General features: G+C 48.6%; 2 protein-coding genes and 1 pseudogene across 2 annotated transcripts; all 3 read right to left on the bottom strand.

The window, feature by feature from the left end:
* Nucleotides 1-866: 866 nt before the first annotated feature.
* Nucleotides 867-15,548, bottom strand: LOC136454136 (GDSL esterase/lipase At5g45910-like). The gene is made up of 7 exons (XM_066454675.1): nt 15,474-15,548; nt 14,631-14,952; nt 14,438-14,535; nt 14,286-14,403; nt 14,049-14,200; nt 9,059-9,335; nt 867-1,090 (listed from the first exon to the last, which is right to left on the bottom strand). The coding sequence occupies exons 1-7, from the start codon at nt 15,546-15,548 to the stop codon at nt 867-869; spliced, it is 1,266 nt and encodes a 421-aa protein (XP_066310772.1).
* On the bottom strand, nt 10,085-11,924 carry LOC136451161 (uncharacterized). Its single transcript, XM_066451920.1, has 4 exons — nt 11,784-11,924; nt 11,316-11,372; nt 10,761-10,850; nt 10,085-10,203 (listed from the first exon to the last, which is right to left on the bottom strand). The coding sequence occupies exons 1-4, from the start codon at nt 11,922-11,924 to the stop codon at nt 10,126-10,128; spliced, it is 366 nt and encodes a 121-aa protein (XP_066308017.1). The 3' UTR covers nt 10,085-10,125.
* A 117-nt stretch (nt 15,549-15,665) lies between the features above and the next one.
* On the bottom strand, nt 15,666-23,894 carry LOC136454135 (ribonuclease 2-like; annotated as a pseudogene).
* Between the last annotated feature and the right edge of the window lie 1,736 nt (nt 23,895-25,630).

Genomic DNA, 25,630 nt, shown 5'->3' with positions numbered 1-25,630 from the left:
ACGCGATATCGCTCAGGAAGGGGAGGAATCACCACTGAATAGGCCCGTATTTGATTGCGGTGTGAACGTAACCATACACAGTATTGCTTTCCGTTCCTCTCCGTAATTAGATAACGTTAGAACCAGAAGTCCAAACTCATGATACATCATTCCATCTAGAATAAATTGATTACCGAACCAAATAATGTGACTCAAACCATCTCGTAGCACAAAAGACAGCGTGGAACACGTGGTTAGCAATATCAAAACCATCTCGTAGCACAAGCAATAGACAGAACGGCTTGTCTCCTGCATTTGCATAAGCAGGCAGCCTTTAGGCTACAATAATTGGCCAGAAGGCCCTCCGAATAACTAGTGACACTGTACACATGTTACCTTGGTCCCAGATGACTCCACAGGAGGAGACTAAACAAATGTTGCTTGGTAGATCTCCCTATCAAAAATAATGGGAGCGTCCAGCCGTTTTCACCTAAGGGCCGGTTTAGATCCGAAATTTTTAGTAAAATGACACTTAGCAGTTTTCGTTGTTATTTGATAATTAGTGTCCAATCATAGTCTAATTAGGCTTAAGATTCGTCTCGTGGATTTCGTCTAAACTGTGTAATTAGTTTTATTTTTTATTTATATTTAATACTTCATGCATGCGTCCAAAGATTCGATGTGACGGAGAATCTTAAAAAAATTGGCATTTTGGGAGGGAACTAAACAGGCCCTAATAATAGGCTAGCAAGGCTGGCGGCGGCGACCAGATTATTAGCCTGTTCGCTGGGTTGTATTCGGCTTATAAGCCATGACTTCTTATCAGCCAATGAACAGTATTTTTCTCTCAAACTAAACCAACCAACAGTATTTTTAGCCATGGCTTATCAATCAAATAAGCACAAACGAACAGGGCATATACTGCTGAGCCACTCGTCGGCGATGTACTGGTTCGCCGCCTCCGTTAGGTGGCCAGAGCCATCCCAGAAGAGACGAGCAGACGGATTCTCGCACGTGACTGCGCCCGGATCGCCGCAAGCGATCACCCGGCTAGAGTCATCGTAGCTCCCCAGCCCTCCACAACAGGCGTCAAGAACATCCTCGTCGAACCCTGCAACAAATTCCTATAGTGAGAACGACCGGCCATGCAGATCGACAGATTGTTGGAGTACGTCCTGTTAGGTTGATCTCCACCAACTTGGCTCAACGATCAATTGAGCCCTTGATCCGCGCCTGATCGAGGCTGCCTAATCGTTCCATGGTTGGTGGGCCCCCGTCGCACAGCGCCATAAAAAGAAGGTGGGGCCGAGGCACAAGGCACGAGATTCACCTGCGCCGCCAGAACCCCACCTACATCCTAACCCTAAACCGATCTAGACAGGCGGCGCTGCCAGCGATGTGGAGCACCGCCACTGGCCACCGCCGCCTCTGCACCGCCGACTTTGCACCGCCTCTCTACGACCGCGCCTCCACCGCGTCACCGACATCGACGCGATGGCCAGCTCGTCTTCCTCTAAGGCGGACGATGATTTGCTACTCCGCATCCCTCTCTCTATCTGTTTCCTCGCACTAGATCATGTTCTAGGGTTTACTCTATATCCTAAATGTCAGTTTGACCCGCTAGATCTATGATTAGTGGATCCTATTAATCCATCAATGGTATCAGAGCCTTACTAGGCGTAGATTTAGCCTTTTGGGTAGATCAGAACGAGAAATTTAGGAGGTGATTCAAATCGGATCGAACTCCAACCCTAACCCTAACCCTAACCCTAACCCTGACCCTGACCCTAGAAGAATGGATGGAGAGGGGAGGGACCTATCCGGTTTTTTTGCCACCGTCACCACCGCCGTCGCGAGGGAAGAAGCCCCACCGCCGCCTCGCCGGCACGCGGGGAGATAGCAGAGCCGTGCTCGTTGTCGTGCGCGCGAGCCCTGACCGAGGCAACATCATAGGACCGCTCAACGGTGGCGCGCTCACCCACTAGGGAGCGCGCGCTCCGGCGAGGGGACCCACGGCGGCGCCGCACTTCTTCTCCGGTGTCTGCTACACTGAGGGCTGACAAAGGAGAAAGGGAGAGGACCTAGGGTTTATGGCGAGCCCCACCGCAGCGCGCACGGGGGACTAGGGCACCGTCGCCTAGACCGCTCGACGGCGGCATACTCAGCCTAGGGTGAGCGCGCGCGTCGGTGAGGGGACCGACGGTGGCGCCGCTCCGCTGCTCTTTTCTTTCCGTGTGCGACGAAGAGAGAGAAGGCGGGGGAAGAAATGAAACTAGGGTTTGGGTGATCGCCACGACGAGGGGTTTTTATTCCGCTAAGATCGTCGCTCGACCGTCCGATCGCGATGAACGGCTCTGGGCGCTCGGGCTAGATTCGGCCTAGGCAGGCGAGGGAAATCCTGACCCAGGCCCAGGCGCGGGGGAGCGCGGCACGAGCGGCCGCCGCGGGTCGGATTTCGCTGCTGGGCCGCGACAGCGCGCAGCGTGCGAGTGTGTTTCGGCCCAAAATTCACAATAAAGTTTACAAATTGTTTTATCATTTTCATAAGCATTTTTTTATTATTTTTGTCTAGTTTAAATCTATGTCAAAATTTGAACCAACAAGATAATTTTTTTAGAGAGTAGATGAGTACAATAAAATGCTTATAAAAAGTAGATAAATTATTTTTTTATGTTTCCGCTGCAAAGTTAATGTTTATTATCTTCTAATTAAATTCGAATCAACAAAAGAATTTAATTTTGAAGAGCAGTTAAATTTTATTCAGTAAATTATGATATTGTTATTTTTCTGACCAACGTTGATAATAGCAATATTATAATGATTTTTCATGAGGTTTTCCATGCATTAATTCTATTTCTGTCCAATGATGATGTAGAAGAATGTTGTATGTTTTAATTTTGACCAACATTAAATTAAGGCATGCAATTATTATGTTATATTTTCTCACTATCTCTGACGTTGTTTTTCAGGACTCAACCCTATGGCATTTATTTCGCACATACAGCCTCTCGAAGGGGACAACTATCGGGTATGGTGAGAGAAGTATGAATTAGCACTTGCGCTGTTAGAAAATGACCTAGCGCTTACCTCTCCATGTCCTACTGAGCCAGTGGACCCGATGAGAGAAGAAAATGAGACTGATGCTGATTTCACTGCTCGACAGCGAGATTATGCAGAAGTAAGGATGAAATATGATCTCAAACGTAAGAAATGGAACATTTCAAATGCAAGTGCTTGATGGTGGCTAAGTCTACTATTTCAGATGTGATAAGGGGGTCTATCCTAGATTGTGACACCGCCACAGAGTATCTCAAGAAAGTGAAGAGTCAGTTTACTAGCTCTTCAAAGGCTTATGCTAGTCTCTGATCAAAAAATTGTTCAATAAGAAATACTCTGATGGCGGGATAAGAGAGCACATACTGAAGATGAGCAACACGGCTTCTAAGTTCAAGCCAATGGATTTGGGGCTCAAGGATGAGTTCCTGATTCATTTGGTTTTTGCTTCCTTGCCTAAGGAATATGAAACTTTTATTGTAAATTACAACATGCGGCTCGATAAGTGGGATATTGAGAAGCTCATTGCAATGTGTGTTCAAGAAGAGGAGAGGCTGAAAAGCTCATAGGGTAACTCTGCTAACCTTGTAAAGGACAGCAAAAAGAAAAACTTCAACAAGAATACCAAACCTCAAGGGAAAGCTCCTTAGAATGACCACCATTAGAAGAACAACAATGCTCAAGTTGAAAAAGGATTAGTGTAAATGGTGCAAGAAGCATGGACATTACCAGAGGGACTGTCCAAACTTCCTGAAGAGCCTTCTGAAGAGAGGTGAGGACTATATTACATTTATAGATGAGTCCTTGTATTTAAGTTATGCAAAATCTACTTGGTGGATTGATTCAGGTGCAACTGTTTATATTGCAAATTTATTACAGGGATTCCATACGAGGAGGACCCTGCAAAGAGAAGAAAGAAGAATTAAAGTTGTAAATAGAGTTGAAGCTGAAATTGAAGCTATTGGAGATCTCTCTTTAGAATTATATGATGGTTTTATACTTCAGCTTTCAGATATTCTTTATGTACCCTCTTTGCGTAGAAACTTGATAAGTGTTTCAAGACTAGATGATGATGGATATGATTATCATTTTAGAAATGGCAAATGCCAGATTGTGTTTAATAATAAGTGTGTTGGTCTTGCCTTTAGACAAGACAAACTTTATTTGTTATCACTTTCTGAGAATGTGAATGATGTGAGCACTAAGAATAAGAATGCTTCCTCATCTATGAATGCAAGCAATAAGTGGAAGAGAGTTTATGATATATCATCAAAATTATGGCACTGTCGTTTAGGCCATATTTCGAGGGGAGAATAGAGCGATTGATTAAGAAATCAATTCTTCTGCCTTTAAAATTTTTAGATTTAGAACAATGCATTGATTGCATAAAAGGAAAGTATGTTAAGAAAATAAAGAAAGATGCTAAACGATCCTACGCTTCGTTTGGCATCTTTCTTTATTTATCGTTTGGTATCTTTCTTTATTTTCTTAATATACTTTCCTTTTATACAATCAATGCATTGTTCTAAATCTAAAAATTCTAAAGGCAGAAGAATTAATTTCTTAATCAATCGCTCTATTCTCCCCCTCGAAATATGGCCTAAACGATAGTGCCATAATTTCGATGATACATCATGAACTCTCTCTTTTACCTGTGAAAAGTGTGGATGGTTATGATTCATTTATAACATTCACAGATGATTATTCTCATTTTGGCTACATTTATCTAATTAAAAAAAGATCAGAAGCATTGGATAAATTTAAGATACTTAAGGCTGAAGTAGAAAATCAGCACAACTTAAAGATTAAGGTAGTAAGATCCAACCATGGGGGAGAGTACTACGGTCGACACACCCCATATGGCCAAGTTTCTAGACCCTTTGCAAGGTTCTTACTGGAAAATAGCATAGTTGCCCAGTACTCTACACCGGGTGAGCCTCAGCAGAATAGAGTAGCAGAAAGACGTAATCGTACCTTAATGGATATGTTGAGAAGTATGATAAGTTACTCTACATTACTGATAAGTTTATGGATGGAGGCGTTAAAAGCCGCCATTCATACTCTTAATCGAGTGCCAAACAAGTTGGTGCCCAAAACACCATATGAGTTGTGGACAGAAAAGGAACCCTCACTTAATTATTTATGTATGTGGGGTTGTCCAGCTGAGGCCAAAGTTTTTAATCCAAACATAGAAAAGCTAGACTCCAAGACAGTTAGTTGCTATTTCATTGGCTATCTAGAAAAGTCAAAATGTTATCGCTTCTATTGTCCTGACAGACATACGAAGTTTATAGAAACAAGGCATGCTGTGTTCTTGGAGGATGATATGATCAGGGGGAGCATAGTAGCGCGAGAAATTAATTTTGAAGAGAAGCGGATATACGTGCCCACTCTGATGGTTCAGGAGCCATTCTTCATGCTACCTGTTGTTGCTGTACTAATAGTGCAAGACACTATAGTAACAACACCTGTTGTTAGTTCTCCTGTGGCAACAATGAATGAACATGAGGAACCTATCGTTCAGGATCCCACAGAACCCGTTGTCACACATGAGGAAAGAGCAACAACCGACTCATATAGAACAAGCGTCAACTAACGAGGCCCCTGGAAGGTCTCAAAGAGTCAGGAGATCAGCCATTCCTGATGACTACAAAGTCTATGATTGTGAGGAATTTCAAATGGAGGGTGATCCCACCTCATTTGAAGAAGCCATGAGAAGCGCTCATTCATCAAAGTGGCTTGAAGCCATGCAAGATGAAATAAGATCAATGAATACTAACGGTGTTTGGGACTTAGAAGTAATTCCTAAAGGAGCCAAGACAGTAGGCTGTAATTGGGTCTACAAAACTAAACATGACTCCAAAGGGAATATAAAAAGATTTAAAGCGCGACTTGTGGCGAAAGGCTTCACGTAAAGAGAAGGCATAGATTAGAGTGAGACATTTTCTCTAGTCTCATGTAAGGATTCTTTTAAAATTATAATGACGCTTGTAGCACATTACGATTTGGAATTACATCAGATGGATGTAAAGACGGCGTTCCTAAACGGGGATTTGGAGGAAAATGTTTACATGGCACAACCGAAAGGTTTTGTTATGGAAGGAAAAGAACGTATGTGATGCCGCCTAAAGAAATTTATTTACAGGTTAAAACAAGCATCAAGACAGTTGTACTTAAAGTTTGATAGTACAATACGAAAGTTTGGGTTTCAAGAAAATATAGAGGACAACTACGTGTATGCAAAGTTCAAGAATGAGAAATATATTTTCCTAATCCTGTATGTGAATGACATCTTGCTCGCTAGCAGTGATGTTAATTTACTACTAGAAACGAAGAAGTTCTTGTCCTCGAAGTTTGATATGAAGGATTTCGGTGAAGCTTCGTTCATTCTAGGAATAGAGATTCACTGAGATAGAGAAAAGGGGGTTTTAGGATTATCACAAAAAACATACTTAGAAAAAGTTCTAAAGAAATACAGTATGCAAAATTATAAGCCTTCATCTGCTCCCATAGTCAAGGGCGATAGATTTGGGGAATTCCAATGTCCCAGGAACTAATATGAAATCGATCAAATGAAAGTGGTTCCATATGCTTCAGCTATCGAAAGTTTACAGTATGCTCAAGTGTGTACATGCCCTAACTTAGCATTTGTTACCGGATTACTTGGCAGATATCAGAGTAATCTAGGAATAGAACACTTGAGACTAGTAAAGAAAGTTTTGCGTTACTTGCAAGGCACAAAAGGTCTCATGCTAACATATAGAAGATTTGATTCCCTACACATAGAGGGGTATACAAATTCAGATTATGCGGGAGATGATAGAAAGTCCACGTCAGGGTACATATTCACTCTCGTAGGAGGAGCTGTATCGTGGAAAAGCTCAAAGCAAACCGTCACTACATCGTCTATGATGTATGCCGAGTTTGTAGCATGTTATAAGGCCATAAGTTAGGTGAATTGGTTGAAGAAATTCATACCCGGGTTGAAAGTGGTAGACGACATACATAAGCCACTCAAGTTATACTGCGATAATAATCCAGCAGTATATTATGCTCACAACAATAAGTCAAGTGGTGTTGCCAAACACATTGACATAAAGTATTATATTGTGAAAGACAAAGTACGGGATCATATAATTAGTCTTGAGCATGTAAGTATAGAAAAGATGCTCGCAGATCCACTTACTAAAGGTATACCACCCAATGTGTTCAGAAAACACTTAGCCGGCATGGGTTTGAGGGAAAGCCTATAATTCCTAGACAATAAGGGCCTAGTTGAGAATTTGTTTTAAAACAGAGAGGTGCATTGTAGCTGTTAAATCTAATGATAACTGACCATGACGATGAGGCACGCTCTATGCACTGATCTGTGATGGAATAGGAAAAAGATAAAGTAAGTTAAGTTTAAGTCATAAGGTAAGATCAAGGGGTAGAATGTTAGGTTGATCTCCACCAATTTGGCCCAACGGCCAATTGAGCCCTTGATCCGTGCCCTGATCAAGGGCGCCCAACCGTTCTATGGTTGGTGGGCCCCCGTCACACAACACTATAAAAAAGAAGTGGGGGACGGGGCACAAGGCACAAGATTCACCAGCACCACCACAACCCCACCTACATCCTAATCCTAAGCTGATCTAGAGTGGGAGTGGTGCCAGCGACGGGAAGCACCGCCACCGGCCGCCATCGCCTCTGCACCATCGCCTCTGCATCACTGACTCTGCACCACCTCTCTATGACCGCGCCTCCACCGCGTCACCAACACCGACGCGATGGACAATTCGTCTTCCTCGAAGGTGGCAGATGGTTTGTGTCGGTGTTTCGAGTAAACACCAACAAGTAAATTTGTATTATTGCACGTCCGGCCTGGAGGGTGTGCTAAGAGGACACAAGCTTTATACTGGTTTGGACAGAATGTCCCTATGTCCAGTCTGTTGCTGCTGCTCGTGTTACTAGCACCAAAAGTTCATAGTAGGGGTTACAAACAGGTGAGAGAGGGATAGGTCCCAAGTCTCTGGTGGAAAGAATAAATGGATGCCGAGAGCTCGGTTGCTGCTTAGCTATGTGTTCGAGGTTCGATGCTAGTGCGGTGAACCGATGCCCCTTAGTGGGATGCCCTGCTTTCCCTTTTATAGGACAAAGGAAAGCATGGGTTACAATGGGAGAGAAAAGGAGAACGGGAGGCAGAGGAAGTCCTGCAGGGTCGCCGGACCTTTCTTTTCCTCCGTGCAGGCCCCGCTGATATGGCAGGTGGTGATAGGGATAGCCCCACGCCGGGCGCCTGTCCGCTGACACTGCCATGCCCTGGCGTTGTTAGCAGGGCGTAACGTCCCGCTCCGCTCTGGCGGGCGGTGCGGCGAACCAGCGAACTGGTCAGCGGCTGCATAGTGACCACGCGTCCGTCACTATGGACGATGTGAGTTCCCTGAAATGACATGTCACAAGGATGGGTCGTGTTGAGACGTGACCGCTCCCTGCACGGTGCCAGAAGTTTGACCTTGGGTAGTACTTTCTGGCCCGTAGTGGTTGGCGGCGACGTGAGCTTCTGTTAGGAACCGTGTCTGAGGGATCGGGTGAGGCAGAGCCAGCCCTTAGAACTCGAACGAGGCAGAGTCAGCCCTCAGACGTCGGGCGAGGCGGAGACAACCCTCGGGGGTCGGACGAGGCTGAGCCAGCCCTCGAGAGTCAGCCTGAGGTGTTCCCAACCCTCGGAGGTAGGACGAAGCGGAGCCTGCAGCCTTGGTGGTTGGACGAGGCGGGGCCCACCAAGAAATGTAGTCGCATTCTTGACCGCTCTGATGAATTAGCATTGATGGGTATTAACTCTTCCTCTTTAGGTACCCTACTATTGGTTCCCGACAATTTGCTACCCCGTATCTCTCTCTTTCCTCGCACTAGATCATGTTCTAGGGTTTACTCCATATCTTAAATGTCAGTTTGACCCGCTAGATCTATGGCTAGTGGATCCTGTTAATCTATCATGTGCTTGCAAGGATGCAACGAGTTGCGGTGAGTAGTGAGTACTGACCATACTTGCCCGGCGACTCCACCATCGCCATGACGGGGCTGAAGAAATCGGCGTAGGCGAGCTCGACGTCCGGGTGGTTGTCCCGGATCTTGGCTAGGGACTCTTGCAACAGCGTGTTGTGGTGGACGAACAGCTCGTTCAGCTCCTTCAGGCACCCTGTCCGGGGGTCGTAGCTTGCCGTGTCGGCACCGGCGAATAGGGCGAGGATCGGCGGTATGCATCCCGCCAAAAGCGTCCCGGAAACCACCAAACTTGTCGCCCCGTGCTTGATCAGCCTCTCACTACAGGAACTGCTGGATTCCCCGAGTGCCAGTTGCACTCGGGGAAGGCCCAGTTGCACTCGGGGAAGCCTTCCCCGAGTGCAACACTCGGGGAAGAGCCTCCGGCTAATCCTCTCACGGGAAAGACGCCTTCCCCGAGTGTCAAAAATCGTGCACTCGGGGAAGGCTTTGCCGAGTGCCGTGCTGGCACTCGGGGAAGACTTGACGCCGTTGGCCGCCGGCCGACGCTGTTTTTTTTTTTCTTCCCCGAGTGCAACACTCGGGAAAGATTTTTGAATTTTTTTTTTAAATACTCTTTGCCGAGTGCCGCAGTTCAGGCACTCGGGGAAGAAATTTGTTTTTTTTTTTAAATCCCTCTTCCCCGAGTGCCACAGCACAGGCACTCGGGGAAGCCACCTCTAAAATTCTTTTTTTTTGTTTTTTGCTTTTCCATGTAAACAACAAAGCATTTGAATAAGAGGGATATTGTTTCTTTTTTCAAATTATACACTGTCAAAATGTGATCCCCAATGAAAGAAATGGAACACAGGAGAACTGTGAGGGCCATGTATAGGTTAGTGGCAATTGGTGATAACTGGACAGCATTATCAGCTTCAGCAAGTGAAAATACAATCCTCATTTGGAATAATGAACCTACACTAACTAGCACATTCCAGCACAAGGGTAGAATAAAAGGGTAATTTGACAAATATCAACAACAACAACAACATAGCCTTTCAGTCCCAAGTAGATATAATACCAACCAAGTGTATATAGGTAATTTGACAAATATATAGAATTATAATATCAGGTGATCACCTCAATCGTAGTACCCAGGAAATCCAACACAGCTGGAATTTTGGCTACAGCTGAATCAGTATAGATCTGTGATTAGGAAAAATAGAATCATACTTCCAGACAAGCACAAATACAGACTAATCACAGTAAGCTAAATGACAGAAAAATGAATAACATGAATCAATATTCAAACCAAGTGCAAATAACAAAAGTTGAATATGATGTTAATATGTTAATATAGAAAGGAATATGCTCCTGATTTCAATGTTGAGCTTCACCACAATACCACATAGAAGAGCGGAAAAGAAAGACGACAAAATTGACATGGATATTCCAATGAACAAATAACCTCTCCAAAGATTTTAGAACTACAATTTGGAATTACTAAATTGGCTAATTCAGTTACATGCCACAAGCCAACAGAACCTTGAACTGGAAAGATGCAGAATTTATAACTTTTATAACTAAAAGTCACTACACATGCCAAGATAAGGGTACCTCAAAAATGGTAAGAATACACTTCAGCTTTAGCAGAGTTACATGTCTTGGTTTATAGTAAGTTAGTAACTAAGAAAGTAAAATACTTAGAAAATAATACCAACCAAGTGTATATAGGATCATAAAGGGGTGCACTTTCAGATTACCTTATTGACAATATTCTGGTAAGCAAATCTGAGAGAGTCGACCATCTCTTTGGAGTCAGAGGAGTCAATTTTGATCTTCAAAGTCTCCAACTAACAAAATGCACACCATTTCAGAATTATTTAAAGTAAAATTGTAACTTCAATGGTTGTGCTGATGCATTCATGCAGAGGTACAGCAAGAAAACTAAGTGCAATACATACTTTCCCTCTGTTTGAGTTTATATAAAAAAAATGAAGATTAGACTTTTCAAAAGCACCATAGCAACTTGCAAAGGAAAAAATTCCAACAATAACTTTACTTTCTAGAACAATGTGAGAACAAATAACTAGTTAGCTTTCACAATTTGTACCTTTTGATTAGTTAAATTAGTCATATAACTCACTGCTGATTAAACCAGTACGCCATGTGAAAGTTCTTCACTGGTGCAAACAATTACATACGATACCATATAATGTGGTTATATGAAATGCAGATAGGTTTAGCTACCTAAAACTGGTTGTGTTCTCATATTCTACAATATATGATTTGCAGGCAAAGAATAAAATGGATAATACCTCAATAAACAGAGCGCGGACATTTTTCACATCTTTCTCACTTAAATCTAGAAAGACCTGAAAGGTTGACGAAAATTAAATGATTAAGCATAGATCTGTGTAGTCAAGAAAAATATCAGTATAACAGGAACTAAGCTCACATAAAAGCTACATCCTAAAGGTTATCTTACTGACTCACTGTGCAAGATCGTCAAAAAGAATCAACAGATCTTCTCAATGTTACAGTTTAAGCATTGCAAAGAAACAAGCATATAGCCAACATAGAAAGGTTCAGAAAACAATTACGAATGAGGCACTGATTCAAAAGGTCTATGCTAGTGATCAAAGGACCTTTAACTGTTGATTTAAACAAAATTCAAATTTACTACAGACAGATTCTCAGATTTGAACTGATCGAATGTTTCTAATTTACAGAATAAAATTAATGTATATTTCTTATGTTGATTATAAAAAAACCCACAAGGCTACCTGTTGTCTACGTTTAACAGGCAACTGTGAAAGGACATCTTTCTTCAACCTACGGATCATGACAGTTGCTTTCATCAAATTATGCAGCTCCTCGTGATTGCTAGCACCTTGATACAACCCGAAAAAACCCTGCAAAGTCATGTCGTAATTAGTCACAACTGGCAACAGAAAATGAAGAAAGCAATTTGATAAATCTAGTACTTGCCTCGGGGCCGGGGCTGGAGTGCCAGGCGGCTTGCCTCGGGGCCGGCCGCAGGGGCCGGGGAGGGGGCGCGCCGGCCGGACGGGCCCCCGACGCGCAGGGATAGGGGCGCGCCGGCAGGGCCGCGCCGTCGTCTCGTGCTGCGGGGGGCGCCGGCGCTGCGGGTCTGCGGTGGGCGTCGCGGCTCGGGGGTTGGCGGGGTCGCGCGTGCGCTGCGGGGGCTGCGGGGGCGCGCGGCGCGGGGGGCTAGCTGCGGCGGGCGGCGGGGGCTGCGGGGGCGCGCGGCGCGGGGGGCGAGCTGCAGCGGCGGCGGGGGGCTGCGGGGGCGCGCGCGCGGGGGGCTAGCTGCGGCGGCGGCGGGGGCTGCGGGGGGCGCGCGGCGCGGGGGGCGAGCTGCAGCGGCGGCGGGGGGCTGCGGGGGCGCGCGGCGCGGGGGGCGAGCTGCGGGCGGGTGTGGGGTGGCCGGGTGGGTGGCCGGTTAGGTTTAGATAAGGCCTGCTGGGCCTTTTTTTTTTTTTTTAAGTCTTCCCCGAGTGCCCTGTCCTGGCACTCGGGAAAGGGCCTCTTCCCCGAGTGCCAGGGAAGACACTCGGGGAAAAAATTTTGTTTTTTTTGTTTTTTTTGCTTAATTTTTTTTGTGAGGCCTTTCCACATTATTTAAAATTCACTGTTTAAATTTGGGACAATTTTGACTTTTTTTTGTTATATTTCGTTAGTTTTTTTCGTTTCGTTGAATTTTTTTGCATACTTCGAATTTGAACTGCAGGTGCATGAAATAATAGAATTTAGTGATTCAAAAAATTATATTAATGATATTTGGTGTATGTAGAGGCCTTATCCAGGAACTCGCATTAAATGTCGAGCATCTTGTTGACGTAACATGACAAACAACTTGCGGGAAAAGTGTTTTTAAATTATATAAAATCCAAACGAAGTCCGAAAATCACGAAACTTATCTGAGCGTCGTGTTATCGCATGTAGAGGCTATGAGAAAAAATCGAGAAGGTTTCGAGCAAGTTGCGACATCGGATGCCTAAAACCCAGACTTCTCCGCATGTGATCACTTGTATAAGCATGCGGAGATGTGTGGGTTTTAAGCATCCGATGTCGCGACTTGCTCGAAACCTTCTCGATTTTTTACCATAGCGTCTACATGCGATAACACGACGCCCAGACAAGTTTCGTGATTTTCGGACTTCGTTCGGATTTTATATAATTTAAAAACACTTTTCGCGCAAGTTATTCGTCGTGTTACGTCAACAAGATGCTCGACATTTCATGTGAGTTCCTGGATAAGGCCTCAACATACACCAAATATCATTAATATAATTTTTTGAATCACCAAATTCCATTATTTCATGCACCTGCAGTTCAAATTCGAAGTATGCAAAAAAATTCAATGAAACGAAAAAAACTAACGAAATATAACAAAAAAAGTCAAAATTGTCCCAAATTTGAACAGACAGTTTCAAATAATGTGGGAAGGCCTCACAAAAAAAATAAGGTAAAAAAAACAAAAAAAAACAAAAATTCTTCCCCGAGTGCCTTCCCTGGCACTCGGGGAAGAGGCCCTTTCCCGAGTGCTAGGACAGGGCACTCGGGGAAGGCAGCCTCTTCCCCGAGTGCCCTGTTCTGGCACTCGGAAAAGGGCCTCTTCCCCGAGTGCCAGAGAAGGCACTCGGGGAAGAATTTTTGTTTTTTTAAGTTTTAACGGCGTGGGTGGGGTGAACCGTCAAGTAACATGTTTCTTTGCCGAGTGCCGATCTTCCCCGAGTGTTGCACTCGGGGAAGAGGGCCTTTGCCGAGTGCTGATCTTTACCGAGTGCCGGGATCTCTACGGCACTCGGAAAAGCCTCTCTTCCCCGAGTGCAATTCTTCCCCGAGTGCAACACTCGGGGAAGATTATCTTTCCCGAGTGCCCGATTTTTGGCACTCGGGGAAGCCAGCGATACTCGGGGAATTTTGTCTCTCCCGTAGTGTCTGTACGTCAACTAACCACCGTAACCATTGCAAGTCACTGGTGAGAGGAGTCGATCAGTGAGTGATCATGAGTGAGTGGTTACCTCGATGGCCATGGAGATGGTGCTGATGACGTCTGGAACCAATGCTTTGACCTGCTGAACGCTCCCCCCAGTGTCCAACAAGAAGCTATCGTAGTCGTTGATCCCGATCTCTACCACGAAGAAGAGCGAGCAGCCGAACAACTCCAGGCACTCTGCGTGCAGGCAGCGCATGCAGATCGTCGTCCATCAGTTCCTCTGTTCATCGTCAGGAACAGGGAGGAGATAGAGGCGATTCACCTTTGAGCGTGGCGCAGAGCGAGGTCTTGAGCGACTCGAACCACTGCAGCTGCATGCTCAGGCTGACGTTAAGAGGGAACACGGAGGCATCCCCGTCCGCGTCGACGGCATGCTCAGGCTGACGTTAAGAGGGAACACGGATACAGACGAACCGCGAAGTTGGGGCCGTGGCGGAAAGCAGAGCTCTCCCTGTCCCCGTTGCGCTTGCGCGCGAGGAAAGGAGGGACGAGCGGCAGGCCCAGGCTTTCAGCTGCATGCGGGCGGATCGGAGCGGCGATCGGTCAGTTGTCTGTATCCGACGCCGGACAACGACAATGGATGAAAGTAGGGCACGCGGGCACGCACCGATGAAGTCGATGACGAGGCGGCCGTCGTAGTAGCGGCCGGTGGGGCGGCCGAAGAAGGTGGAGCCGTAGGGCGGGCGCTTGTCGGGGTCGGGGATGCCACACCATGCGTAGGCCACGGGGTTGTTGCCCGTGTTGGTGTAGGAGTCGCCGAAGCTGAAGATAGAGTCGTAGCGCCGCCCGATGCCGACGAGGGAGGGCGCGCGGCGGCAACAGCCTCCGACGGCGGCGGCGACGAGAGGAGCAGGAGGAGCAAGAGCGGGACGGCAGCGCGGGCCAAGAAGAAGTCGCCCATGTCGCCTGCTGTGCCTCGTGGAGCCAACCTGCTGGAGCGAATGGGGGGGAAGCGGTGGTGTTGATGTCGATGTTTTATTTACCAGAATCGCGCGCTTGCGAGCTGGGTGTTGAATGTTGATGCCGGTTGCCGGAGCAAAGGAAGCCAAGACAGTGCTTGCGAGCTGGTTGGTGGGCGCGTGGGTGTTTGTTTTTTTGAGAATTATGTCAGGGAGCAAAACATCCTTGACATAAATAGGAGTGTGTTGATGGAGAAAGCGAGTGTCACCAATGTCTGGGCTTTCGTGCCACCGACTAGAGACTAGTGATTGGGCCGGCTTATAAGCCGACTGATACTATTTCGTTGTGAGAGAAAAACACTATATCATAGCTGATAAGTATGGTTGATACGATCAAGCGAGCGTGGTGTAGTAATTTCGGTGTCAGGAGAATTAGGGATAACAATGTAACGTCCCGGCTACAAATTCCACCGGGCTACCCATCAGTCGCCCTGTTCAACGGTTTGACAAAACCGGCTGCCGGACCGTAACCAGCCCAACATCACGGTCACAGTGCGGTCCGGCCCATAACCCGCCAACCCAGCAAAAGACTTCGAGAGCCTTATCCGGTCACGGTTAGAAGCCATCGAGACCCATGGAAACCAAGAAAAAAAAACTAGTTTCAAAAAAAAAAAATGGCGGCGGCGCCGCAACTGCGACGCGAGCACGGCGGCGGCGGGCGCGAGCGATGGTGGCCGGTAAGCTCAGGCGTCAGGCTGCGTGCCTGTGCTGTCTTCAGTTCGGTTCAGAAGCTTCAGAATGCACGCGCGCCTCTTCACAGTTCAGTAGCCAGCAGTTCACCAGCTGGTGCGTTCTCTGACGTTTGAATCGCAGCAATCCAAAGCAAAGCGAGGAATACGGCCGGTGGATTGGACCAATAGATGCAGCTCGCCATTGGCTTGGTCGGTGATCCCCTCCGTAGCATTGGCCAACACTGCAACCGGAACCACAGCGTTCAGCTAGTAGCAGTACAGCGACAAGTAGCGTGTATTAGTGTATCACGAGGCAAATTCTCTTCTCATGTATTCAGGATTTCAGCACTGGCGGTTTCCGTTTTAGAATGAGAGTTCACCGGATGGTTTGTACGACGGGAAGGTGACGTAGCAAGGGCAGTAGCTTCTGCTGTTCGTTGCCTTGTCGGTCTCGAACGTGCAATCACGAGGCTGCCACACAAGAGATACAGGTGAGCATCAACGGTATTCATACGACCACCTCAAAGCTTATGTTTAGGTTCCTTTATCTTAGATATTATGGTCCTTTGTTAATAGTAATTCTTGCTTATGCTAAAGCATACTATACTCCTGATCCAAAGTTGAGCTCTTCTCTTACTATCATACAGAGTTTATGTTCCTGTTTCAACTGACTTGACTTAAATTCCTAGTATTGTATGCAAGGACTAGCATTTTCCAGAAACATTATTATTAGTTAATGTTGGAACAGCAACCTTTATGTAACTCAAAAAAAAAGGCAAAGGAAAAAAAAACTGACATAGCTATGACTGACAGAAACTACCTACCTGATACTCCTTGGGGAAGCAGAGCAAGTTCTTGAACTGAGCCATCCTTACAAACAAGTGATGGCATTGCCCCAAATGCGTACTCAATCACAGCAACAATATGTCCTACGGCGTATCTTCTGCCACCTGCAGGCCGAATATGTGCTTTTCTCAGGGCTTTCTGCAAGACAAGAACAAGAACTATAGTAAAACATAGGAGAAATTTTACAGTCTCACAAACATTGTGCAAAGAGCATGGCGTGTTGAGACGAGATAATAACTAACCGTAATGTTGTATTTGCTGTAGAGATAAAGTGCTGTGGAGAAGTAGTCATATTCATCCTGTATTTCAGGATAAGCACAAGTTCCATGAGTTTCTGCCAGAAAAAAGAGAATAGAGTAGAAAGTTAGGAACAGATCTTGAATGACACTATATCTGTAAAACAACGAGATATAACCAGACTACTTAATGAAACTAAGAAGTAATTTAGCACCACAGTTTTTTCTGCCAATAAGTTCAGAAATTGCATACCCCACTGGAGAAGATCCGGCAAACCATCAGCACATGCACACAAACAAAAGAAACCTTTGGTCAGCACCCAGCATATGCATTGTTCCCGTAGTCAAATCTTAAAAAATCCCAATCACGTCATGCACCCAAAATGGCCCCCTTCCACCAAAGCAGGTCAACGAAGAGCAACAGTACAGGGATGGCCAGTACTTCTCTAGTATCGGCATCAGCATTAAGATCTGTGGCAAAGCAAATCAAGCACACTGACATGGCAAACTAGCAGTAGTTCAGACATTTTGTTCTAAAAAAGTTTTTTGCAAAGCTGGCACCTTATTGATGTTGAATATGGCGGGTCTGCAGCATGATGGCCATCCCCATAGTTGTACTGTGGCCAGAGACCATCTGTTCAGACAAAATGATGATAATAAAATGGCTATCAGCTTTTATTAAAAAAAAATGGCTATCAGGGCTACTTGGATGCAGTTGTCTTAGTCTACATATTACTTTGAGATCTCTATTACTTTGGTGCCGATGTGCAACCTCAATGCATACACATGCTTCAAACTTGCAGTGGAAGCTATCACCATCAAGGCACCAACAATGCATTTCGGTGTAAAAAATGTTTAGCAGGAGTTTATGTCTGACGGGAACCAAATCAACAAATGGCTCATCAAAACAACAAATCAGGCAGGTAAACTATTTGGAGGCCGTTCACTCTTATTGCTCAGAAATTCTAAACGTCGACCACTTCAAGTCAACAACTGATCAAACAATTGCTGTGCGCATTTATTTAGTCCTTTTCTTTCTTAATATGACATTTCCATTATCATACATGAGATATTTAGTACTTGGAAGAAATGGTCTTACGGCACTTGAATGTGCAACCTCACTGCATACACATGCTTTAAACTTGCAACCGAAGCTATCACTGTCACTGTCACCAATGCATTTCGGTGTCAAAAAGTTCAGCAGCAGTTTATGTCTGACAGGAACCAAATCAAACAATGGCTGATCATAATCACAGATCGGGCAGGTAAACTATTTGGAGGACGTTCACTGTTCCTGCTCAGTGATTCAAAACGTCCACCACTTGAAGTCAGCAAACCAATCAAATAATTGCTGTGTGCATTTTATTGAGTCCTTTTCTTAATATGACAATTTGATTTAAAATACGCGACATGTTTTGTGTAGTCCTGACTCCAGGACAGATATATGAAATAAAAAGTTCGGAAAATCATCTACAGCATAGGTCTCTAAATCAAATGAGCTGATGGGAGCTCTAATGATTGCTGCTTTTTTCTTCAGCATCTCAGATCAAACTACTAGTTGTCAAGGGCGTTAAACCCCCGGGTAGCCGGCCCTCGGCTACGGAGTTCGTAGCCTTGGTCCGTTGTCTTCTCCGGCGAGGTTACCCTAGCCGCAGGCTTAAGTCAGTAGAGAGAGAGATAGTAGATTGGATTGATAATTCTTGCTTGCCTTCCCATAGCCTAATACAGACTATATATATATGGCCTAAGGCCCAACCTGACGTGAGCCACAGCTCCTATAATTTAGGGAAATAAAACATAAAAGGAAACTAATTAAAAGCTATCTCCTATTTCCATGCTTAGCCACTAGGCGTGGCCCTAGCCTGGGCGTCCAGCACGCCTGCACGCTCATCCAGCGCGCGCTCAGCGCGTTCGGCGTCGCGGCGTGCATCCCTGGCCCGTCGGCTCCGGCGGTACGTGCGGCCGACCATGACATCTCTCCCCCCGTCGAGGAGCAGCTCGTCCCCGAGCTGGAACTCTGGAAACTTGGCATGGAAAGGCTCCACATCCTCCCATGTCGCCGACGCTGCAGACTCACCCTGCCACTGGACGAGAACTTGTTTGACTCCGCGCGCCACCCTGAAACGCACCGCACGTGCTGGAGTTGGGGTAATGGCGCCGTTGTGAAGAACCGGCAGGGGCGGTGGAGCATCTGGTGGCTGCCCCTGAAACTTCTTGAGCAGCCCTACGTGGAAAACATCATGAAGACGGGCGCGCTCCGGAAGAGCAAGGCGGACAGCGACGTCATTGATCAGCTCGACGACGCGATAGGGCCCGAAGAAACGCGGCTTGAGCTTGCCGGTGACCGCCTGTGGCAAGGAAGAAGCCGCGCGTTGCCGGAGTCGAAGAAGAGCCCAGTCACCGACCTGATATGCGACATGGCGGTGAACCTTGTCATAGTGCCGTTTCTGCACGGCCTGAGCCTGTTCCAGTCGGAGACGAACATCAGCCAAGAACTCCTGCCGCTCCTCCATGCTTTTGGCAACCGCCGCCACCCTCGTCTCCCCTGGCTCATAGGACCGGATAGAGGGCGGATCCCGGCCGTAGACAATGCGGAAAGGTGTCTCCCGCAGCGAAGTCTGATAGGCGGTGTTGAAGACGAACTCCGCCCATGGAAGCCAGCGCAGCCACTCACGCGGCCGATCTCCGGTGATGCACCGCAGGTACATGATAATGACCCGGTTAGCAGCCTCGGACTGCCCATCGGACTGTGGGTGGAACGCCGTGGTCATATGCAGCTTGGTGCCCAGTAGTCGCATCAATTCCCGCCAAAACGTCGATGTAAAGACCGGATCCCTGTCTGACACCATGGACTGGGGAACCCCATGTAGACGAACAATGTCCGCGAAGAATGCCTGGGCGACAGACTCAGCGGAGTAGGGATGTGCCAGCGGAATGAAATGGCAGTACTTGCTGAACCTGTCCACCACGGTGAGTATAACTGATTTCCCGCGGACCTTGGGCAGCGCCTCCACAAAATCGAGAGCAATGTCAGTCCAAACGCCCTGCGGAACAGGCAGTGGCAGTAGGAGACCGGCCGGGTGCAAATGCTCAGACTTGTAGCGCTGACAGACGGCGCACGCGCGCACCAAATCCTGCACCCGGCGCTTCATGTCCGGAAAGTGGAAGTCGCGCCGCAGCCGGTGCAGCGTGCGCTGTACCCCTTCATGTCCCTCGTCGTGGATGGCCCGCATAATTTCTTCCAGCAAGGGTGATGCAGGCGGAACAAAGAGGCGCCCACCATACTGCAGCAGCCCGTCAGCCACTGTCCAGGGAGAACCACGCGCGCCACTGCTGATCTCGTCCTAGAGGGCGATGAGCACGGGATCAGCGAGCTGCGCCTGCCGAAGCCTGTCAACGAAATCGAAGCGCGGCGCAGAAAGTGCCAGGAGCGCCCCCTCCTCAGTGTCACGCCGGGACAGCGCGTCGGCCACAGCGTTTGCGGTCCCCGGCTTGTACTCCACGGCGAAGTCGTAACCCAACAACTTGCCCACCCAGTGGTGCTGCGGAATAGTGGCAAGGCGCTGGTCCAGCAGGTACTTCAAACTGTAGTGGTCCGTCTTGACGAGGAAACGCCGGCCCCATAGGTACGGCCGCCAATGACGGACAGCATGCACGACACCGATGAGCTCCCGTTCGTAGGCGGCCAGGGCGCGGTGCCGAGGTGCGACTGCCCTGCTGAAGAAAGCGATCGGGTGTCCCTCCTGAACAAGAACCGCCCCAAAGCCATGGGACGACGCGTCGCATTCGACGACGAAAGTCTTAGAGAAGTCCGGCATGGCCAGGATGGGCGCCGACGTGACCGCCGTCTTGAGCGCGCCAAAAGCCAACTGGGCCGCTTCGCCCCACGAGAAGCCATCTTTCTTGAGGAGGGCGGTTAGCGGTGCAACAACGGAGCCATAGTTATGGACGAATTTGCGGTAGTACCCTGCCAGCCCGAGGAAACCACGGACCGCGCGCGCCGACCGAGGCACCGGCCAGTCGTGAATGGCCTGCACCTTGGCCGGGTCCATGGCCACGCCCACCTCCGAGATGATGTGGCCGAGGTAGGAGATCGAGGTGACCCCGAACGCACACTTGGAGCGCTTGACGAAGAGGCGGTGACGACGCAGCTCGGTGATGATGGCGCGAAGATGACGAAGATGGTCCGCCCATGACTTGCTGTATATCAAGATGTCGTCAAAGAAAACGAGGACAAAGCGACGTAAAAACGGGCGAAGAACATCATTCATGAGGGCCTAGAAGGTCGCCAGGGCGTTGCACAGCCCAAACGGCATGACCAGAAACTCGTAGAGGCCGTCGTGGGTGCGGAACGCCGTCTTGTGAATGTCGCCGGGCCTCATGCGCACCTGGTGGTACCCCGAGCGCAAATCCAGCTTGGAGAAGAAACGAGCGCCATGGAGCTCGTCGAGAAGCTCGTCGACGACCGGAATCGGAAACGCGTCCTTGACGGTGAGCACGTTTAAGGCGCGGTAGTCGACGCAGAAACGCCACGCCCCGTCCGGCTTCTTGACGAGGAGGACCGGAGACGAGAACGCGGAGTCGCTGCGGCGAACGATGCCCTGCTCCATCATGGCGGCGCATTGCCGCTCCAGCTCATCCTTGTGGGCCGCCGGGTACCTGTATGGGCGAACTGCCACCGGAGCCGCACCCGGCTTGAGGGTGATGTGGTGGTCGTGGCCCCTGGGTGGTGGGAGGCCGGTCGGTTCAGCGAACACGTCGGTGAACGAATCCAACAGCTCGTCGAGGAGGGAGTCCGTGGCCACCGCAGCATGGAGGGTGGTCGCCGTCGGCGGTGGAGCGCCCTGCCAGCACACGGCGCGGCCACCTTGCTGGAACGCCATGGTGCGGGCGTTGAAATCCCAAACAATGGGCCCCAACGTGGCCATCCAGTGCGTGCCGAGGACGACGTCGAAGCCCGCCAATGGCATGACGAAGAGGTCGACGCGGAAAGTGCTGTCGTCGATGGAGAGCGGGGCCTGGCGTATCACACCCGGGCAGGACACGCGTTCCCCGTTAGCCACCGTTGCCGTAAGCCGTGGCCGGGGCTCAATAGGCAGCCCGGTGCGCCGCGCAGCCGCCTCGCCAATGAAGCTGTGGGTCGACCCGGAGTCGACGAGGGCCACGAAGGTAGCAGGCCCCAGCGCCACCTGGAGCTGTATGGTGTTGGAGACGGACACGCCCGCCACAGCGTGCAACGAGAAGACCGGCGCCTCCGTATCCAGGGACTCCGTGGCAGCGACCTCGTCAAGCTCGACGCCGTCGATGAAGAAGAGCCGCTTGCAGACGCGGTTGTGCCCCCGCGTGTACTTCTCGTCGCAATTGAAGCAAAGCCCCCGCTTGCGGCGGTCGTCCTGCTCCTGGAACGTCAGGCGCTTCAGCGGCCGGCCTTCAGCCGCGGCCGGGGCTGGAAGTGGCGGCGCCGGCAGGGCCAAACGCGGTGCTGGTGCAGGCAGCAAGCCGCGGGGCGCAGCTCGAGCAGGCGCCTGAGTGTGCTGCTCGCGGAGCTCCAGTAGGCGCGCCAGGCTCATCGCTGCAGCCAACGTCTGCGGATTGTGGACGCGGACGTCGAAGCTGAGCGGAGGACCGAGCCCGCCGGTGAAGAGCTGGACCCGCTGCGTCTCCTCGAGGGGCCCAGCCCGGGGTAGTAGGGCCTGGAAACGGTCCTGGTAGTCGACGACGGTGCCGATGCGGCGACACTCTGCCAGCTCGGCCAGGGGCGCCGCGCGCAGTGGGGGCCCATAGCGCAGGTGCAGCAGCTCCGTGAAACGGCGCCAAGGCGGCGTGCCTTCATCCCACTGGAGCTGGACGTACCATAGCTGCGCGTCGTCCTCCAAGTTGTAGGAGGCCATCCAGACCTTCTCCTCCTCCATGATCCGCTGCTGATGAAAATATGATTCACATCTATTGATAAAAATCAGCGGGTCGGACTTGCCATCGTAGCGGGGGAAATCCATCTTCTGGAATTTTGGCGGACGATCGTTGTGGTGCTCGCCCGACGCCGACTTGGTGCCGGATGACGACGTGCGGTCGGAGGCGAGGGCGGCAATTGCCTTGGTGTTGGCCTCAATAGAGGTCTGCATCGACTTCACGGCGCTGGTGAGCGCCTCCACGGACGCCTTGAGGTCGGCGGCGTCGCCCATGCCGGCTGAACAGGACGCAGCTGAGGAGGAGCCGGAGGCAGGGGACGCGGCGATAGGGTCCCGCGGCGGCGACGCGGAAACAGCGGGCGGCGGCGAGACGGAGTGACGCGACGAGGATCTTCTGGAACGTGATACCAGGTTGTCAAGGGCGTTAAACCCCCGGGTAGCCGGCCCTCGGCTACGGAGTTCGTAGCCTTGGTCCGTTGTCTTCTCCGGCGAGGTTACCCTAGCCGCAGGCTTAAGTCAGTAGAGAGAGAGATAGTAGATTGGATTGATAATTCTTGCTTGCCTTCCCATAGCCTAATACAGACTATATATATATGGCCTAAGGCCCAACCTGACGTGAGCCACAGCTCCTATAATTTAGGGAAATAAAATATAAAAGGAAACTAATTAAAAGCTATCTCCTATTTCCATGCTTAGCCACTAGGTGTGGCCCTAGCCTGGGCGTCCAGCACGCCTGCACGCTCATCCAGCGCGCGCTCAGCGCGTTCGGCGTCGCGGCGTGCATCCCTGGCCCGTCGGCTCCGGCGGTACGTGCGGCCGACCATGACACTAGTACTAGTAAACAAAGCGACCAATATCATAAGAATTTCACAAGATATACGTTCAGCGGCCGAATGGGGAAAAACAAGTGGTTTGCGTGGGCTTACGAATCGTGAACTATTTAAGAGGCTTCGATCTGCAGAAAATGTCAAGGAAAACCAAATGAGCTCGCTCAATCGAGTTCCAGCAGCGACAGTGCGAATATAGAGGGCAGGCGAAATGGTACCGGCAGCAGCCATTGGTGTCGCAGCAGTTGCTGCTGGCCCGACGGCTGATGGTGCCCGGCCACTGCAGCGCCAGCACGTAGTAGTCGAACCCCGCCCACCGCCGCTTCCTGCTGCCAGCGCGCTCGGGAGCAGCGCCACGAGGCAGAGCAGCGAGAGCGGGAGGAGGAGGCGCTTCTTCTCGCGCCGGTGCCGCCGCGTCTCCATCACCCCGCGGCCGCCGTCGCTTCCCGAACGGAATCGAGGCTTCGTGGCGCGCGTCTGGATCTGCCTATGTATACTACAGCAAATCCATCAACTGCTGCAAGATCGCTACTTGAAATGGTGTGGATGGCTTGGAGAACATGCCAGATATCAGCAACGAGATTACGGCGGGATCGATTAGTTTATATTTAATATAATTTCGCATCGGGAAGATTAGTTTTTGCTTGCGGATCGCTCGTGAAGCATACACACGCTAGGCGAAGCTACGGCAGCTACGACTACAAAGCACTCCTCTTTTGGGTTTCCCTTTCCTTTTGCCTCCATCTATGGACGATGCAAATGTGTTTCATAACGGTGGCAGCAAGCCACTGACATTAACTGAATTGTTCCTTTTAACCATAGTCATGCCTAACTAACCGAAGGTAAAGTTTTAATGATTAGATTTAGAGCTCAGTAAGAACGACACAAGGATCTTTTTGATATGGTCGTCATTAAAAAACACGAGTCAAGGTGCGGATTGGTACGGTATCCAAACGTTCGGCATCCTGGATGGTTGGTTCAGGAGTCCGAATATAAATGAGACTCCCCAAATGTAAAATTTATATTTGAACCCTGACGAAGAGATTCTCCTTAATGGATCCTCTTACGGCATATTCTTTGGCGTCGTAGATACACGGTAATACCTTTTGATGTCATCGTTTGCCACCCTGAATACTCAGTCGTGGAAGAACAGTAGGCCTAGATGGAGGTTGAAGAAAAGAGGTCTGTCGAGGAACATCGCCTGCCAAAACTTGCAAATTCAAGTGGCTTGCATATAACGATGCATGCACCGATGCACACAGGAGATATAGAAGTATATTACTATAGATAACACCAGGTGTAACACGTTTGATAAGCAAGTTGACTAAATTTTGGGTGGGCAAAGATGCATAGTTCATAACACAACCCAAGTAACATAATATTAGGGTCTTATACTATATAAAATTTACCAACTATTCCTCTCCAGCAAACCCCTTCCAAAGTGCACCACCACAACACATATATGTTTTCTGGTTGCAAAACTTTCCCAACCAACAGTCTTAACACCTTCAGCCAATGCTTACTCATTTAAGCAGAGGCCGCCTCCTACTTGTTGATTTCCGCATGAACCTACATCAAATTAAATAGATTATAATTTGACAAAATATACCCAAGAAGAAAGAATAGACCCTTTCGACCAAGGGGAAGAGCATTCATGTAGTCCGCAGTGAAACAATAGGGCAAACAAAACTTCAAGCAATCTATCGTTTTAATAGTAACTACACATTCAAGTTGGATCTGGTCAAGACCTTATTACTCACTCAAGACCTCTTTTACTTGTTTTTGGGGACTGACATAGGCCATATGTACTTTGATTATTACTTATCAATAGTTAAATGTATTCTAGCAAAATATATACTTATTAGAACTGGAAGAAATGGAATTAATATCGATGACATATTTAGTATAAGACAAATGCAAATAATTTAATGTAGTGGTAAAAAAAATGAAGTTTAACTGCGCACATGGAAATGGTGGTGGCATTAAGCAAATAAAAAAAGAAACTCTTGTCCTACAGAAGCATCTTAATACCCACATGTAGCAGAATTTGTCTGGGACCTGGTTGAAGATGCATATCCTCTACCACTAAATTGTTAAGGCAAAACTTTTCCAATAACTTAATAAGCCATCAAACAAACTAAAAGAAAATTGTAAATTGT

The sequence above is a fragment of the Miscanthus floridulus genome, chromosome 5, assembly GCF_019320115.1.
Source record: "Miscanthus floridulus cultivar M001 chromosome 5, ASM1932011v1, whole genome shotgun sequence".
In the NCBI taxonomy this organism is placed as follows: domain Eukaryota; kingdom Viridiplantae; phylum Streptophyta; class Magnoliopsida; order Poales; family Poaceae; genus Miscanthus; species Miscanthus floridulus.
This window is presented reverse-complemented; position numbering and strand designations above follow the sequence as displayed.